We start from the raw sequence: 19,114 nt of genomic DNA on the forward strand, positions 1-19,114 counted from the left end.
TTGACAGAGCTTTTGTTAATAGCTAAAGTGGCGAATTATAATGCTAAGTGGCGTGCCCTAGTTTACGCCCACACTTGTTGTGCTCTTACGCGGGAGCTTGTGTACAACGTCATCACCCCCTCCTAGGGGCCCTAGTAACCTCGGCAGCGTCTTGGGGAGATAAAGCAACAAGATGGTGAGTTCAATTTATTGCGATAAATAGCTATTATCATGTAGATCGAATCAAATACATGCACAGTAAACAATACTATTGAATACGATTGTTCAAAATGCTGCCACTGTACCTTTTAAGACATTCATACATTTGTGAAAAAATAAAGATTTTGTTGGAAGAGGTGACTGCAGCGGTCTTGTTGCTCCGTCGGTTTATCATGAGATTAGCAGCCTAGCATAGCTAAACCCTTTGAAACTGCTGCTAACTACACAATTAGCTAGCTAGCTCAGTCGCTTCAGAACGCTTTCCCTATTTGAAACCATCGTGTCTTCCTAGAGAGAATCATTAGTTCGAGAATCATCCTGTACACAGCCCATCTGTAATCAGCCCACCCAACTACCTCATCCCCATATTGTTATTTACATTGTTATTTATTTTGCTCATTTGCACCCCAGTATCTCTATTTGCACATCATCTTCTACACATATATCACTCCAGTGTTAATAATAAATTGTAATTATTTTGCACTATGGCCTATTTATTGCCTTACCTCCATAACTTACTATATTTGCACACACTGTATATAGATTTTCTATTGTGTTATTGACTGTACGTTTTGTTTATTCCATATGTAACTCTGTGTTGTTGTTGTTTTTAATTGCACTGCTTTGCTTTATCTTGGCCAGGTCGCAGTTGTAAATGAGAACTTGTTCTCAACTGGCTTACCTGGTTAAATAAAGGTTAAATAAATAAATAAAACAAATCCTCTATTTTCCTGTATCCTCGATACTCGAGTCGCAGGCAATTGATCGTCCTGTTGTGGAGGAATGCGAGTAGCCAGCTAGCTAGTTACTGTAGTTAGCTAATTTAGATAGCAGGTATCCTCCTGTTGCTGCTCCATTGCTCATGTCATGAGTCGGGATAACTGATAATGGATCAGGTTTTGATTTGTTGCAGGGTTTGCTGTCAATCCTTCGGAAGCTAAAGAGCACACCAGATCAGGAGGTTCGGATCTTGTTGCTGGGTTTGGACAACGGAGGAAAGACCACACTGCTTAAACAACTTGCTTCCGAGGACATCAGTCACATCACCCCCACACAGGTACAGTACTACTGGGGAACACACACACGCGCATCACTAGGGGTTTGGGGGTGTTATTTGTGCAAGACTATCACTTATAAACCCTCTTTCTCTCTCCAGGGCTTCAATATAAAGAGTGTTCAGTCTCAGGGTTTTAAATTGAATGTGTGGGACATCGGGGGACAGAGGAAGATCAGACCCTACTGGAGAAACTACTTTGAGAACACTGATGTGCTGGTGAGTGGCTCAACCATAGCTTCCTTCATGGGGGTACAACATACAGTACCAGTCAAAAGTTTGGACACACCTACTGATTCCAGGGTTTTTCTTAATTTTTTTTACTATTTTCTACTTTGTAGAATAATGGTGAAGACATCAAAACTATGAAATAACACATATGGAATTATGTAGTAACCAAAAAACTGTTAAACAAATCAAAATATATTTTATATTTGGAGATTTTTCAAATAGCCATCCTTTGCCTTGATAATATAATAATAATATGCCATTTAGCAGACGCTTTTATCCAAAGCGACTTACAGTCATGCGTGCATACATTTTTAGGTATGGGTGGTCCCGGGGATCGAACCCACTACCCTGGCGTTATAAGCGCCATGCTCTACCAATTGAGCTACAGAGGACCACATGATGACAGCTTTGCACACTCTTGGCATTCTCTCAACCAGCTTCATGAGGTAGTCACCTGGAATGCATTTCAATTAACAGGTGTGCCTTCTTAAAAGTTAATTTGTGGAATTTCTTTCCTTCTTAATGCGTTTGAGCCAATCAGTTGTGTTGTGACAAGGTAGGGGGGGTTTACAGAAGATAGCCCTATTTGGTAAAAGACCAAGTCCATTTTTATGTCAAGAACAGCTCAAATAAGCAAAGAGAAACGACAGTCCATCATTACTTTAAGACATGAAAGTCAGTCAATACGGCACATTTCAAGAACTTTGAAAGTTTCTTCCAGTGCAGTTGCAAAAACCATCAAGCGCTATGATGAAACTGGCTCTCATGAGGACCGCGACAGGAATGAAAGACCCAGAGTTAACTCTGCTGCAGAGGATAAGTTCATTAGAGTTACCAGCCTCAGAAATTGCAGCCCAAATAAATGCTTCACAGAGTTCAAGTAACAGACATACAGTTGAAGTCAGAAGTTTACATACACTTAGGTTGGAGTCATTAAAACTTGTTTTTCAATCACTCCACAAATTTCTTGTTAACAAACTATGGTTTTGGCAAGTCGGTTACGACATCTACTTTGTGCATGACAAAATAACTTTTTTCAAAAATTGTTTATAATTCACTGTATCACAATTCCAGTGGGTCAGAAGTTTACATACACTAAGTTGACTGTGCCTTTAAACAGCTTGGAAAATTCCAGAAAATGATGTCATGGCTTTAGAAGCTTCTGATAGGCTAATTGACATCATTTGAGTCAATTGGAGGTGTACCTGTGGATGTATTTCAAGGCCTACCTTCAAACTCAGTGCCTCTTTGCTTGTGGGAAAATCAAAAGAAATCAGCCAAGACCTCAGGGGGAAAAAATGTAGACCTCCACAAGTCTGGTTCATCCTTGGGCGCAATTTCCAAACGCCTGAAGGTACCGCGTTCATCTGTACAAACAATAGTATGCAAGTATAAACACCATGGGACGACGCAGCCATCATACCGCTCAGGAAGGAGACGTGTTCTGTCTCCTAGAGATGAACGTACTTTGGTGCGAAAAATGCAAATCAATCCCAGAACAACAGCAAAGGACATTGTGAAGATACTGGAGGAAACGGGTACAAAAGTATCTATATCCACAGTAAAACGAATCCTATATTGACATAACCTGAAAGGTAGCTCAGCAAGGAAGAAGCCACTGCTCCAAAACTGCCATAAAAAAGCCAGACTACGGTTTGCAATTGCACATGGGGACAAAGATCGTACTTTTTGGAGAAATGTCCTCTGGTCTGATGAAACAAAAATAGAACTGTTTGGCCATAATTACCATCGTTATGTTTGGAGGAAAAAGGGGGGGGCGGCTTGCAAGCCGAAGAACACCATCCCAACCGTGAAGCACGGGGGTGGCAGCATCATGCTGTGGGGGTGCTTTGCTGCAGGAGGGACTGGTGCACTTCACAAAATAGATGGCATCATGAGGAAGGAAAATGATGTGGATATATTGAAGCAACATCTCAAGACATCAGTCAGGAAGTTAAAACAACAAAGTCAAGGTATTGGAGTGGCCATCACAAAGCCCTGACCACAATCCTATAGAACATTTGTGGGCAGAACTGAAAAAGCGTGTGCGAGCAAGGAGGCCTACAAACCTGACTCAGTTACACCAGCTTTGTCAGGAGGAATGGGCCAAAATTCACCCAACTTATTGTGGGAAGCTTGTGGAAGGCTACCTGAAATGTTTGACCCAAGTTAAACAATTTAAAGGCAATGCTACCAAATACTAATTGAGTGTATGTAAACTTCTGACCCACTGGGAATGTGATGAAATAAATAAAAGCTGAAATAAATAATTCTCTCTACTTGACATTTCACATTCTTAAAATAAAGTGGTGATCCTAACTGACCTAAGACAAGGAATTTTTACTAGGATTAAATATCAGGAATTGTGAAAAACTGAGTTTAAATGTATTTGGCTAAGGTGTATGTAAACTTCTGACTTCAACTGTATCTCAACATCAACTGTTCAGAGGGGACAGGGGTGAATCAGGCCTTCATGGTCGGATTGCTGCAAAGAAACCACTACTAAAGGACACCAATAAGAAGAAGAGACCTGCTTGGGCCAAGAAACACGAGCAATGGACATTAGACCGGTGGAAATGTGTCCTTTGGTCTGGAGTCCAAATTGGAGATATTTGGTTCCAACCACCGTGTCTTTGTGAGACGTGGTGTGGGTGAATGGATGATCTCCGTAAGTGTATTTCCCACCGTAAAGCATTGAGGAGGAGGTGTTATGGTGTGGGGGTGCTTTGCTGGTGACACTGTCTGTGATTTATTAAGAATTCAAGGCACACTTAACCATCATGGCTACCACAGCATTCTACAGCGATACGTCATCCCATCTGGTTTGGGCTTAGTGGGACTATCATTTGTTTTTCAACAGGACAATGACCCAACACACCTCCATGCTGTGTAAGGGCTATTTTACCAAGAAGGAGAGTGATGGAGTGCTGCATCAGATGACCTGGCCTCCACAATCCCCCAACCTCAACCCAATTGAGATGGTTTGGGATGAGTCGGACCGCAGAGTGAAGGAAAAGCAGCCAACAAGTGCTCATCATATGTGGGAACTCCTTCAAGTGTTGGAAAAGCATTCCAGGTGAAGCTGGTTAAGAGAATGCCAAGAGTGTACAAAGCTGTCATCAAGGCAAAGGGTGACTATTTGAAGATTCTCAAATATAAAATATACTTTGATTTGTTTAACACTTTTTTGGTTACTACATGATTCCATATGTGTTATTTCATAGTTTTGATGTCTTCACTATTATTCTACAATGTAGAAAATAGTTACAAAATAAAGAAAAACCCTGGAATGAGTAGGTGTGTCCAAACTTTTGACAGGTATTGTGTATATATACACACACACACATACACAACACCAGAAGTGTGCTACTAATAATTTTGAATGGATACACTACTGTGTTTCAGATTTACGTAATCGACAGTGCAGACAGAAAAAGATTTGAGGAGACGGGGCAGGTGAGTCTTGTCTCAAGTGATGTTTGTGTGCTGTGTAATGTGCATATTCTACGTACACATAGGTTTATATTGGGATCCCATGCTGATGCATGTGTGTGTGTTCAAGGAACTGGCTGAGCTGTTGGATGAGGAGAAGTTGAGTGGTGTTCCAGTGCTGATCTTTGCCAACAAACAGGACCTGCTGACGGCAGCCCCAGCCTCTGAGATCGCTGAGGGACTCAACCTGCACACCATCCGGGACCGTGTCTGGCAGATCCAGTCCTGCTCTGCCCTCACCGGGGAGGGGGTACAGGTGAGACACAACAGGGTTTAGGAGCAATTTGTGTTTTCAATTCAGGAAGTTGATTGGAATGTAATTCTCCTCCCAACTCTTTTCAGGACGGAATGAACTGGCTCTGCAAGAGTGTCAATGCTAAGAAGAAGTAGCACAGCTGTCTGTTTTCACACACCCTGAGCCTGTGGGAGGATGGGGTGTTCCTTGGAATGTACACACTAAATCAACATGGACATGAAGAGTTTTTAACCGCCTGGCTGGCCTCTACACATTGTTTATTAAACTACAACTCTCGCTAGAACTTCCATGTTGCTCTTCAAAATGGAGTGGGGGTACAAAGGGAACCCATCCCAGGAGACCCCCCACCCCACCCCAGCCTAACCATCCCACCTCCAGCCTGTCAAAACATTTCACCCCAGCCTAACCATCCCAACTCCCATTAAAGACATTCCACCCCAGCCTAACAATCCCACCTCCAGCCCATCAAGACATTCCACCCCAGCCTAACAATCCCACCTCCAGCCCATCAAGACATTCCACCCCAGCCTAACAATCCCACCTCCAGCCCATCAAGACATTCCACCCCAGCCTAACAATCCCACCTCCAGCCCATCAAGACATTCCACCCCAGCCTAACAATCCCACCTCCAGCCCATCAAGACATTCCACCCCAGCCTAACAATCCCACCTCCAGCCCATCAAGACATTCCACCCCAGCCTAACCATCCTACCTCCACCCGTCAAGACCCCCCACCCCAGCCTAACCATCCCACCTCCACCACGTCAAGACCCCCCACCCCAGCATAACCATTCCACCTCCACCCCGTCAAGACCCCCCACCCCCACCCCAGCCTAACCATCCCACCACCCCGTCAAGACCCCCCACCCCAGCCTAACCATCCCACCTCCACCCCGTCAAGACCCCCCACCCCAGCCTAACCATCCCACCTCCACCCCGTCAAGACCCCCCACCCCAGCCTAACCATCCCACCTCCACCACGTCAAGACCCCCCACCCCAGCATAACCATTCCACCTCCACCCCGTCAAGACCCCCCACCCCCACCCCAGCCTAACCATCCCACCTCCACCCCGTCAAGACCCCCCACCCCAGCCTAACCATCCCACCTCCACCTAGTCAAGACATTACACCCACATACATTTCAGATCTTTATAATGTCCTTCACCACAACATCAGTCTATTCACTCACTCTTTAGAGGTTGTCCTGGAAACCAGCTCTCTCTTCTCTCTTTCTCTTCCCTGTCTCCTTGCCTGGGTACCAGTCTCTTTAGCATACATTCCATTCCTTGTACTCCGTGTCATATTCCAAAGCATGACAGGAGTGGCAAGGAGTGGAATGATAGCCAGAGACGGTTACCCAGACTACCTTTCTCTCCCTTTCATTCTCCTTCATTCAGTTTGCTCAGTTGTTGTTTTTAATTCCATGACAAGCTCCTTTCTCGATTCAGTTCTGTTTTGAAGTGAGGTATATTTTTGTAATTCTTTATTTATGGTGAAGTAGAGGATAATAGCGTACTGTGAGATGCTCGCAAACAACATAAACTGTGTGTGGTTACTAGGATGACAGGGAAACATTGTATACTGTGCTTTACTCCCCTGTGAAAAGGTTAGTGTGTTAATATGTAAAAAATACCTGAAATGGCACAATGTTACCTAAATAATGAACTAGTTTTGGCCACAGCCCATTTGAGTAGAGCTCTACATAGTGAATAGTGTGCCATTTTGGACAAAGCCTGTTCAATCAAATGGAAAAATACACCTTTTTTGATGATCAATTGTATATAACCCCTATTCATATGTTATGTTATGCGCATATGGTAGAGTACATATTAGACCTGTACTATGTAATCTATCATATCTGCATATGTAATATGTGTTGATAGATTTTAACAGGGGTATATGACAATGTATTTCTCGGTGTTTCATTGTCTTTGGTTTTAGAGGGCATTTACAAAAAAAGGCTGTTTCCTTTTGATATTCTTGAATGTGATCTGTCCAAGGATTGAAGGTACGTGAATAAAATGTGAGGGGGAAAAAGAGAGCATTGTTTTCTGACCTGGCTGTAATGTGGTAGTATAACGAGGCCCCAACCAACACACACAGTTCTGTGAGATGCGCTGTGGAGGACACCACTCCACCACTTTACCACTTTACCCCAGACAACACTGCCACCTGCCCAAAAACATGTCCGCTGCCCAGACCCTTGTCATTGCCAGTCCCTGGAGACCCCACACCAGAGCCCTCTCCAAAACACTGGCGCCACACACACACACACACACACGGCAGGTGGGGTCAGCTGATTTTGACATTGACAGCTGGGCCCCTGAATGGGACTGCTCTGTCTGTGTGAGTGTGTGTGTCGAGGCTCGCAGTCTTTATAGTTAGCCTAACCACTCTACCACAGTCGACTCCTACAGGCCTATGTTTAACTACTAAAGTCAGACCATAGCTGTTTTTTGGTTGGTTCAGGCCTGCTGCACATAGTTGTGGGGGCGTTACATCTGCTACAGGGGAGAGAGCACTGGCCATAAAACACTGACATCCAGCTGTGTGCGTGCATGCATCTGAGAGAGAGATGCATTCTGAGGGCCTGTGGCTGTGGGATTATAAAATGTCTGCTCTTACAAAGACTCATTGTGAAACCCTCTTCTTCCTCTCGATTCCTACATGAGCCACGGGCACTGTCTGATTACAAATGCTGCTAACTGTATGTGGCTTTGGATCAAAGTGTGTGATAAATTAGATCTTTATTGTCTGCTTGGACGTTAATCAACGTGTTGTGTTCTTTAGATCTCTGGGCACAGACAGAGAGGCTATGTCCCAAATGCCACCCTATTTCCAACCCTATGGGTCCTGGTCAAAAGTAGTACACTACATAGGGAATAGGGTGCCATTTGGGCGCAAGCCTAAATCGCACGGCTAAATCTCTTTAAGGCCTGTTATCTTCTACACAAGTCTGTTTGAAAGCTCTGAATGAGAGAACACACATTTCTGTGGTTGTTTTATCTGTGCGTAGAAGTCGTGTGTGGGTGATGTGAGGAGCCAGACGGGGGAGTGTGATGCCTATCTTTGAGGTGACAGGATTGCTGCCTTTTTCTCCTCATGAATCAGACAGCTGTACTACAGCTGTGTGTGTTTTAGAGAAAGAGAGAGAAACCAACCACTCAAATCCCAAACCACCACACGTCATACTGGCCCCTTTGTCTTAAACTAACTACGACGACAGATGAGACAGGAAACAGATTTCATATCCCACCAACAGATAGGAAAGAGGTGGGCGTTGCACAGAAGGTGGAGAAAAGGTGAATGCATAATAAGAATGTGCATCACTTTAAAGTGTGTGAAGATAAATCAAACCATACACTCTCATTCTTTAGTGGTAATGGAGTCTTGTGAGTGAAGATGTGGGAAAGAAAATGGACACCTGCCTCCTGGGCTGCACCACCTCCTGTGCTTTTTGCTTCCTTTGTGTTTTTGGTATGTTTTAAATTGCATGGTTTGGGAATGTGTTTCCAGGCCAGAGGCCACCCTGAAAAGGTGAACTTGTGAAACCATGCCTTCATTTAATAAATGTTTGAAAACCGGTCCTTTTGTTGACTACCTCTACTTCAGCACATATCAGTCATGTGATACTGCTTGTTGGCCGGGGTCGGCCTGAGTTCCGCACTGGGCTGCAGATGATCTGATCTACAAATCACCTCACCATCCAAACCCATCAACTAGCTCTGGTCCAGGGCATTAAGTGCAGCTTGCTAAAACTGAGCTCAGCGTTAGCAAGCCACACTAACACCCCAGAGCTAGGTTTCGACATGCTGATGTGGAGAATAGTGAACCTGCACATGACCTAGCTAGGGCTATGGGTTTAAAGAAACGTATTAGTCAAGCCAAACCTTGACGACGAGCAGATAGTAATGTAATATTGTCACAGATACACAAACCAACACCAACAAACCCACCCTGATAGACATCTATTCCTCTCTCTCTCTTAGACGTGCTGCCACGGCAATAAAAACCTAGTGACATACTACTGTTGTTAGTATGTAGTTCTGTTGGTGGGAGCAGTGGGAGGATCCCAGTTAATCTTTGACTCATTTCTCTAGTTAACAGATGACTGTGTGTGTGAGCTGTAGGGGTGAGGGGTGCGGACAGCGAACACAAGACTCTGACCCAGATTCAGTCACCCGGCCCTCGACAGACCAACCTTGCCTCGGAGATCAGCTGACTTCTCTGACGGAGTGTCTGTTTAGTAGAGCTTTCTCCTCAAGGTCTTACCAACATCCCCAACCCGGACTCCACAGAGACAGAGCAGAACAACTTTCTCCAGAGTGGGAGATTGAGCGAACGAGGGGGAGGGATAGGCTCCCACCCCTGACTCTTCACCACAGAGAAAGAGCAGGACAACTTTATTGACTGTGTTTGTCTCCCACCCCTCACCACAGGGTCTTACTCTCAGACAAACACCCAGTAAATGACAGGCTTAGTTGGATGTCTTACCAAATGGGTGTTGGTTGTATTCTTATGCTGGTCTCCCTTCAACCCACTACATGATGACATTTAGTTCAGTTATGTATTAGTAAGTAAAAAGTTGACGGATATGAATACAAAGGCTGAATGGGCGAGAGAGAGAGAGAGAAAAAGAAGCCTCCTGATGACAAGAAATGGAGAACAATTAAATTCATTGATTTATTTGGAACCCTCCTCCAAATGACATGTTCTTTATTTTTCATTTCACAAAATATTTACAAAAAGATAGTTTTCCATGTTTTTTTTTCTATTGGTCGACTGTTCTTGTAACAATGGTTCCTTTTCAGCGTTTTTGACCAATGCTTACATCAGGCAGTCCAGTTTCTCTTTAGAAAAAGTTCATGAAAAAACCCTCACCCAGTACTTTCACTCATCCTTTTTAAAACTGTTACCGATTATTTTTCATTTGTCTTTTATTTATTTATTCCAGAGTGCGTTATAAAACTCTTCTCCGCATGCTTACAGCCGCAAACAGGAAGCCAAGAGCTTGTGTGCTTGTTGAAAGGAAGTGACATCACCCTGCAGGAAGTACATCATTAACGCATTGTCACAGTCACACTCCCGGATGCTCGAGTTGATTTGTTTGGTCTGTCCAGTCCAGCCCAGGCCATGTAGTGGCTCGCAGAGCCTCCGTCGTGTCTACCAGTCCAACTGGCTTAAAGACAAACATGAAACCTGCTCATATGGTCTTATGACAAATGATTAATATGGCAATAACTCACGTGTCATGATCCGTATATTAATAACTAGAAAATAAAGGAGTCTCAGTCTTTCAGACGGAAGAATTCAATCCGATGGGAATCCTGACAGCAGGAGGAAAGGGGTTCGGATCCCCTTTACAGTGGGATGGGCACAGAGAACATGAATAGAGAAGGTCCATAATGGAGGAGGCTTACAGTTGCCCCTACATCCTGAACTAGGGTCAGTCTCTGCCATTTTACTCTTTGATGTTTAAGGTTAGGATTGGGGGGGGGGGGGGGTAAGCTGATCCTAGACCTGTGTCTACAGGGCAACTTCAACACAGAGAGAAATCCCAACACCCCCAAAGTGCATGGAGGGGGGTCCCCACACACACAGAAGAGAACCTGGAAGCGTGAGTGTGTGTGTCCAAGCTGTACAGTCCCTGAACTCAGAGAGGAGACAAAAGTGCCGCAACAGAAGCAATAAACCATCCTTCTCTTCACCCCATGTCCAACAGACAGAAAATAATAATGATAACATTAATAACAATAATAATAATAATAATAATATTATAAGGCTAATCGATCTCACTACGACAGGGAGGGAGATGTCGCTAAAACATTTTACTTGAGCCGAAGTGCTTCAGCGTCAACAGTTGCTGCACAAACACATAAATCATCATCATACAGTAACACTGTGTCTGTCTGACGGAGAAAACATAGAAAACGAATATATCAACCCTGCCCCCGAGTGTGGTGTGTGTGGTGTGGGTAAACGTGTCTATGAGTCCGTATAACCGGCAGAAGGGTATGTCTGTGTGTGTACCGGTATACATGTTCTGCATGTGTGTGTGTGTGTGTGTCTGTAAGTGCATCTACATGAGTATGTGTGTGTATCTTAACTAGTAGCGTAATGCTAACTGGGGAGCTGTTTGCTTGTAGAAATGTGTGTGTTAACTGGTGACATAGTGCTTGGTGGAGGGCTGTCCATACAGCCCATAGAAGTCTGTGTGTCGGTGCGTCTGCTGTGCGTCTATCCAGTCTCTGACAGCAAGCCCTTGCATGGCTGGAGCTCCAGAGGCTAGGCCGGGGGGATGGGGGTAGTCCTGGGCGCTTACCCAGGGAAAGGAGCCTGAACGTGGGTAGGGCGGGTGGCCGCGGTGCCCCGACACGGAGGGTACCCCAGAGCAGTAGCAGTTATCCATGGTACACACCAGGATCTTACGCCCGCCATACTGGGGGAGCACAGCCTGCTGGGAAGAATGGGAGGAGCTACCGCCAGCAGGGGTGAAGTGGGAGGGACTGAACACAGACCCTGAATGGTGATTGGTCAGAGAGCCGCTTCCACTTCCTGTTCCGCTACCTTCGCTCATGTGGGAGGGGCCACAGGACCCCAGAGGCTGCTGATTGGAGGATTGGCCCTCTCCGGGGGCGGAGTTTGGGCCCAGGTAGGGCTGCTTAGAGGAGGAAGAGGAGGAGTCCTTGAACCCGGAAGCAGTGTTTTTCCCGGCGCTCCCGTTGCCTTCTGGGAACGCCGAGGAGTATTTGCGTTTCTCTGCCCCCGAGCCGAGGCCGCTGGGAGACGCCGGGACGGACTGGAGGAATGAGGAGGGAGGGTTTAGGGGGGCTGGAGGGGGCAAGAGAGGTAGAGAAAGGGAGGGAGGAGGGAAGAGAAGAATTGATCCACTAAATCAAATCAGATAAGGGTGTGATGGTTCTGTAAAGATGATGCTCTCAATCCTACCTTCCAATGTTTTCCGTAGGCTCTTCTCTCTCTTGGAGAGTTCTGACAGGAACAGCTTAGAGTTGAGACTTCCCACCTTGTAGGGAGGGAGCGCACTGCCCACGCACGCTTGAGACCTGCAACACACAAATATGTACAGTGGTTTGCAAAAGTATTCACCCCCCCTTGGCATTTTTCCTATTTTCCATTTTTCCTTACAACCTGGAATTAAAATAGATTTTTGAGGGGTTTGTATCATTTGATTTACACAACATGCCTACCACTTTGAAGATGCAAAATATTTTTTATTGTGAAACAAACAAGAAATAAGACAACAAAACAGAAAGCTTGAGCGTGCATAACTATTCACCCCCCAAAGTAAACACTTTGTAGAGCCTCCTTTTGCAGCAATTACAGCTGCAAGTCTCTTGGGGTATGTCTCTATAAGCTTGGCACATCTAGCCACTGGGATTTATGCCCATTCTTCAAGGCAAAACTGCTCCAGCTCCTTCAAGTTGGATGGGTTCCGCTGGTGTACAGCAATCTTGAAGTCATACCACAGATTCTCAATTGGATTGAGGTCTGGGCTTTGACTAGGCCATTCCAAGACATTTAAATGTTTCCCCTTAAACCACTCGAGTGTTGCTTTAGCAGTATGCTTAGGGTCATTGTCCTGCTGGAAGGTGAACCTCCGTCCCAAATCTCTGGAAGATTGAAAAAGGTTTCCCTCAAGAATTTTCCTGTATTTAGCGCCATCCATCATTCCAGACTAATTTCCCAGTCTCTGCCGATGAAAAACATCCCCATAGCACGATGCTGCCACCACCATGCTTCACTGTGGGGATGATGTTCTCGGGGTGATGAGAGGTGTTGGGTTTGCGCAGACATAGCGTTTACTTTGATGGCCAAAAAGCTCAATTTTAGTCTCATCTGACCAGAGTACCTTCTTCCATATGTTTGGGGAGTCTCACACATGCCTTTTGGCGAACACCAAACGTGTTTGCTTATTTTTTCTTTAAGCAATTGCTTTTTTCTGGCCACTCTTCCGTAAAGCCCAGCTCTGTGGAGTGTACGGCTTAAAGTGGGCCTATGGACAGATACTCCAATCTCAGCTGTGGAGCTTTGCAGCTCCTTCAGGGTTATCTTTGGTCTCTTTGTTGCCTCTCTGATTAATGCCCTCCTTGCCTGGTCCGAGAGTTTTGGTGGGCTGCCCTCTCCTGCCATTTTTTTATAATGGATTTAATGGTGCTCTGTGGGATGTTCAAAGTTTCAGATATTTTTTTATAACCCAACCCTGATCTGTGCTTCTCCACAACTTTGTCCCTGACCTGTTTGGAGAGCTCCTTGGTCTTCATGGTGCCGCTTGCTTGGTGGTGCCCCTTGCTTAGTGGTGTTGCAGACTCTGGGGCCTTTCAGAACAGGTGTATATATACTGAGATCATGAGACACTTAAATAAAGTACACCTGTGTGCAATCTAACTAATTATGTGACTTCTGAAGGTAATTGGTTGCACCAGATCTTATTTAGGGGCTTCATAGCAAAGGGGGTGAATACATATGCACGCACCACTTTTCCGTTATTTATTTGTTAGAATTTTTTGAAACAAAGTAATTTTTTTCATTTCACTTCACCAATTTGGACTATTTTGTCTATGTACATTACATGAAATCCAAATAAAAATCATTTAAATTACAGGTTGTAATGCAACAAAATAGGAAAAAATGCCAAGGGGGATGAATACTTTTGCAAGGCACTGTATGTAACAAGCCTGGTATCTTAACGTTCCATTAAAAGTATAATTGTGGCTATATACAGGGTGTACCGGTACCGAGTCAATGTGTGGATGCACCGGTTAGTCGAGGTAATATGTACATGTTGATAGAGTTATTAAACTGACTATGCATAGATCATAGTCTGGGTAGCAATTTGATTAGCTGTTCAGGAGGCTTATGGCTTGGGGGTAGAAGCTGTTTAGAAGCCTCTTGGACCTAGACTTGGCGCGCCGGTACCGCTTACCATGCGGTAGCAGAGAGAATAGACTATGACTAGGGTGGCTGGAGTCTGACAACTTTTAGGGTCTTCCTCTAACACCACCTGGTATAGAGGTCCTGGATGGCATGAAGCCTGGCCCCAGTGATGTACTGGGACGTACGCACTACACTCTTTAGTGCCTTGCGGTCGGAGGCCGAGCAGTTTCCATAACAGGCTGTGATGCAACCAGTCAGGATGCTCTCAATGGTGCAGCTGTAGAACCTTTTGAGGATCTGAGGACCCATGCCAAATATTTTCAGTCTTCTTAGGGGGAATAGGTTTTGTCGTGCCCTCTTCACGACGGTCTTGGTGTGCCTGGACCATGTTAGTTTGTTGGTGATGTGGACACCAAGGAACTTGAAGCGCTCAACCTGCTCCACTACAGCCCCGTCGATGAGAATGGGGGCGAGCTCGGTCCTCTTCTTTTTCCTGTAGTCCACAATCATCTCCTTTGTCTTGATCAAGTTGAGGGAGAGGTTGTTGTCCAGGCACCACACGGCCAGGTCTCTGACCTACTCCCTATAGGCTGTCTCGTCATTGTCAGTGATCAGGCCTACCACTGTTGTGTCATCGGCAAACTTGATGGTGTTGGACTCGTGCCTGGCCATGCAGTCATGACTGAACAGGGAGTACAGGAGGTGACTGAGCACGCACCCGAGGGGCCCCTGTGTTGAGGATCAGCGTGGCAGATGTGTTGTTACCTACCCTTACCACCTGGGGGCGGTGATAAGAATCCAGTTGCAGAGGGAGGTGTTTAGTCCCAGGGTCCTTAGCTTAGTGATGAGCTTTGAGGGCACTATGGTGTTGAACGCTGAGCTGTAGTCAATGAATAGCATTCTCACATATGTGTTCCTTTTGTCCAGGTGTGAAAGGGATGTGTGGAGCGCAATAGAGATTGCATCATCTGTGGATCTGTTGGGGTGGTATGCAAATTGGAGTGGGTCTAGGGTTTCTGGGATAATGGTGTTGATGTGAGCCATGACCAGCCTTTCAGAGCACTTCATGGCTACAGACGTGAGTGCTACGGGTCGGTAGTCATTTAGGCAGGTTACCTTAGTGTTCTTGGGCACAGGGACTATGGTGGACTGCTTGAAACATGTTGGTATTACAGACTCAGACAGGGAGAGGTTGAAAATGTATGTGAAGACACTTGCCAGTTGGTCAGCGCATGCTCGGAGTACACGTCCTGGTAATCCGTCTGGCCCTGCGGCCTTGTGAATGTTGACCTGTTTAAAGTTCTTACTCACATCGGCTACGGAGAGCAAGATCACACAGTTGTCCGGAACAGCTGGTGCTCTCATGTATGGTTCAGTGTTACTTGCCTTGAAGCGAGCATAGAAGTAATTTAGCTTGTCTGGTAGGCTCGTGTCACTGGTCAACTTGCGGCTGTTCTTCCCTTTGTGGTCTGTAATAGTTTGCAAGCCTGCCACATCCGACGAGCATCGGAGCCGGTTTAGTATGACTCGATCTTAGTCCTGTATTGATGCTTTGCCTGTTTGATGGTTCGTCGGAGGGCATAGCAGGATTTCTTATAAGCGTCCGGGTTAGAGTCCCGCTCCTTGAAGGCGGCTGCTCTACCCTTTAGCTCAGTGCGGATGTTGCCTGTAATCCATGGCTTCTGGTTGGGGTATGTAGGTACAGTCACTGTGGGGACGATGTCATCGATGCACTTATTGATGAAGCCAGTGACTGATGTGGTGTACTCCTCAATGCCATCGGAAAGAATCCCGGAACATATTCCAGTCTGTGCTAGCAAAACAGTCCTGTAGCTTAGCATCTGCGTCATCTGACCGCTTTAGTTTTTGCTTCTAAGCAGGAATCAGGAGGATAGAATTATCGTCAGATTTGCCAAATGGAGGGCTTGGGAGAGCTTTGTACGTGTCTCTGTGTGGAGTAAAGGTGGTCTACAGTTTTTTTCCCCTCTGGTTGCACATTTAACATGCTGGTAGAAATGAGGTAAAACGGATTTAAGTTTCCCTGGATTAAAGTCCCCGGCCACTAGGAGTGCCGCCCCTGGATGAGCGTTTTCCTGTTTGCTTATGGCCGTATACAGCTCATTGAGAGCGGTCTTAGTGCCAGCATCAGTTTGTGGTGGTAAATAGACAGCTACGAAGAATATAGATAAACTCTCTTGGTAGATAGTGTGGTCTACAGCTTATCATGAGATACTCTACCTCAGGCAAGCAAAACCTTGAGACTTCCTTAGATATCGTGCACCAGCTGTTGTTTACAAATATACATAGACCGCCACCCCTCGCCTTACCAGAGGCTGCTGTTCTATCCTGCCGATACAGTGTATAACCCGCCAGCTGTATGTGTGTAACAGGCATGACCATTCTAAAATGGTAATGTGCGTAATACGCCTTGTGTAATCTCCTTTTTGTATCTCTAATAACTTTTGTATAACATGGCCCTGGTCTCTGACCTCTCCATGAGGATCTTGACAGGCTTGGTGTTCTTCATGAAGCCCAGCTCCTCAGCTTTGCCAAAGGCTGTGTGGACTGAGCTGAGCAGCTTCTGGGCCTCATGTCTCTGTTCTCCCAGAGCTAGAACCTGGCCCGCATTCTCCTGGCAGAACCTAGAACGGGCCCGCTCTAGAACCTCCAGCGTACGGGACAGGTCTTCTTCCAAGAAGTGCTGCATCCGCTGGTACTGCACACGCACCTCCTCTTTCAGCTCACACACCCGGTCCTGTAGGAGAGAACACATACTGTTATACACACATCATTATATCTTACTTTAATAGGATCTCTATGGTTATATACTGAACCAAAATATAAAACGCAACATGTAAAGTGTTGGTCCCATGTTTCATGAGCTGAAATAAAAGATCCGGACATTTTCCATACGCACAAAAAGCTTATTTAGCTCAAATTTGTTTACATCCCTGTTAGTGAGCAATTCTCATTTGGCAAGATAATGCATCCACCTGACAGGTGTGGCATATCAAGAAGCTGATTGAACAGCATGATCATTACACAGGTGCACCTTTTGCTGGGGCCAATAAAATGTGCAGTTTTGTCACAACACAAAGCCACATATTTCTGAAGTTTTGAGGGAGTGTGCAATTGGCATGCTGACTGCTGGAATGTCCACTAGAGCTGTTGCCAGAGAATTGAATGTTCATTTCTCTACCATAAGCCGCCTCCAACGTCGTTTTACAGAGTTTGGCAGTACATCCAAACGGCCTCACAACCGCAGACCACGTGTTACCATGCCAGCCCAGGACCTTCACATCTGGCTTCTTCACCTCCGGGATTGTCTGACACCAGCTACCCGGTCAGCTGATGAAACTGAGGAGTATTTCTGTCTGTGTGGAAAAACTCGTTCTGACTGGCTGGGCCTGGCTCCCCAGTGGCTGGGCCTGTCTCCCAAGTGGGTGGGACTATGCCCTCCCAGGCCTACCCATGGCTGCACCACTGCCCAGTCATGTGAAATCCATAGATTAGGCCCTAATGAATTTATTTCAATTTACTGATTTCCTTATATGAACTGTAACTCAGTAAAATCATGGAAATTGTTGCATGTTGTGTTTATATTTGTGTTCGGGTAGTAGAGCATGGCACTTGCAATGCCAGGGTTGTGGGTTCGATTCCCACTCACTCTGGATAAGAGTGTCTGCTAAATGACTAAAATGTAAATGGATGTGCATGGGTGTGTGTGCGGATGGGTGTGTGTGCGGATGGGTGTGTGTGCGGCCTGTGTTCACTGGTTGAGGGAGTGCATGTGAGATATACACTTACTGGCCAGTTTATTAGGTACACCACCCCGTTCACGAAAACGGATTGATCCTACAGTGAGTCACGTGGCCTTGGCTTGCTATATAAAGCAGGCAAATGGGCATCGAGGCATTTAGTGACTGTTCGATTGAATGTGTGAATGGCCAAAACAAATGACCTAAGCGACTTCGTGCATGGTATGATCGTCGGTGCCAGGCGCGCTGCACTCCTATCAGCTAAAGACAAGAAGAAGCGGCTCCAGTGGGAACACGATCGCCAACACTGGACAACTGAGGAGTGGAAAACATCGCCTGGTCCAACGAATCCCGGTTCCTGTTGCGTCATGCTGATGGCAGAGTCCATGGCCGCATCCTGCCTGGTGTCAACGGGACAGGCTGGTGGCCATGGTGTACATTTTTCCTGGCACACATTAGGTCCCTTGATACGAATCGAGCAACAATTCAAAGCCCGAAGAATTCAGGCTGTTCTGGAGGCAAAGGGGGACCGACCCGGTACTAGATGGGTGTACCTATAAACTGACAGAGAGTTTGAGAAATCAGACGTACCTCCACCACACACTTGTCAGAGTCCAGTTTACAGAGCTGCTCATCGATGTCCTGAACTCTCTCCTCCACCCTCTCCTGCTGCCGCAATAGATTTTGCTATGGAAAGGGGAGAAGGGGGAGGGAGAGAGAGACGAGACAGAGAGAGAAAGTGGGAGAGAATGAGAAATGGTAAGTTCATAGTTTCGAACAAACCAATATGACGAGTGAAGACAACCTCCACCAGCCCGCTATCAAGCCTCCAGCAGGCGGAGCCAGCTAATCTAGATCTAACAAACACGCCTTCTGAGGGGAGGAAGGAAGGGAGGGAGGGGGCTGTCATGGCAACCTAGAGATATTTTCTGGTTGCATGTGAGTGAGGTATGAAGGATGAACTGGGGGGAGTTAGGGATGGGCATTTGAAATAATTTCACTATTCGAATAATATCATTTTTTTGGTAACTTTGTTTCAACTTGGGACACCCGTTTGCTGTGCAGCCTGCGCGACACGGAGAGAGGGTGCACACTGCAGCAGAGCGGGGTATGGGCAGGGGCCGGTGGTGTGTGTTGACATGGGAGGGAGAGAGAGAATAAGTAGCCACTGACTCATGCTAGTTAGACAAACGTATAAATGCCATAGGTTATCTACCATCCCATTTGC

At 46.0% G+C, this 19,114-nt stretch overlaps 2 protein-coding genes across 2 annotated transcripts in view; one reads left to right on the top strand and one right to left on the bottom strand.

Moving 5' to 3' along the window:
* The first annotated feature begins 121 nt into the window (after positions 1 to 121).
* Positions 122 to 6,026, top strand: LOC311100723 (ADP-ribosylation factor-like protein 3). Its single transcript, XM_084141683.1, has 6 exons — positions 122 to 175; positions 1,112 to 1,255; positions 1,355 to 1,471; positions 4,889 to 4,939; positions 5,046 to 5,231; positions 5,318 to 6,026. The coding sequence occupies exons 1-6, from the start codon at positions 173 to 175 to the stop codon at positions 5,363 to 5,365; spliced, it is 549 nt and encodes a 182-aa protein (XP_083997809.1). The 5' UTR covers positions 122 to 172; the 3' UTR covers positions 5,366 to 6,026.
* Positions 6,027 to 9,892: 3,866 nt separating this feature from the next.
* Positions 9,893 to 19,114, bottom strand: part of LOC311101227 (E3 ubiquitin-protein ligase TRIM8-like) — a 28,534-nt gene continuing 19,312 nt past the window's right edge. The window contains exons 2-5 of the mRNA XM_084142340.1: positions 18,478 to 18,573; positions 16,618 to 16,883; positions 12,182 to 12,297; positions 9,893 to 12,064 (exon numbers count right to left, since the gene is read on the bottom strand). Of these exons, the coding sequence (XP_083998466.1) occupies positions 11,391 to 12,064; positions 12,182 to 12,297; positions 16,618 to 16,883; positions 18,478 to 18,573 (1,152 nt within the window). The 3' untranslated portion in view covers positions 9,893 to 11,390. The remainder of the gene's footprint in view (positions 12,065 to 12,181; positions 12,298 to 16,617; positions 16,884 to 18,477; positions 18,574 to 19,114) is intronic.

Source organism: Coregonus lavaretus (assembly GCF_964263955.1).
Source record: "Coregonus lavaretus genome assembly, chromosome: 25".
Taxonomy (NCBI): domain Eukaryota; kingdom Metazoa; phylum Chordata; class Actinopteri; order Salmoniformes; family Salmonidae; genus Coregonus; species Coregonus lavaretus.

Coding starts and splice junctions, on each gene's coding strand:
- LOC311100723 (XM_084141683.1), top strand. Junction 1,256..1,354: donor GTCACATCACCCCCACACAG/GTACAGTACTAC, acceptor TTCTCTCTCCAG/GGCTTCAATATAAAGAGTGT. Junction 5,232..5,317: donor TCACCGGGGAGGGGGTACAG/GTGAGACACAAC, acceptor AACTCTTTTCAG/GACGGAATGAACTGGCTCTG.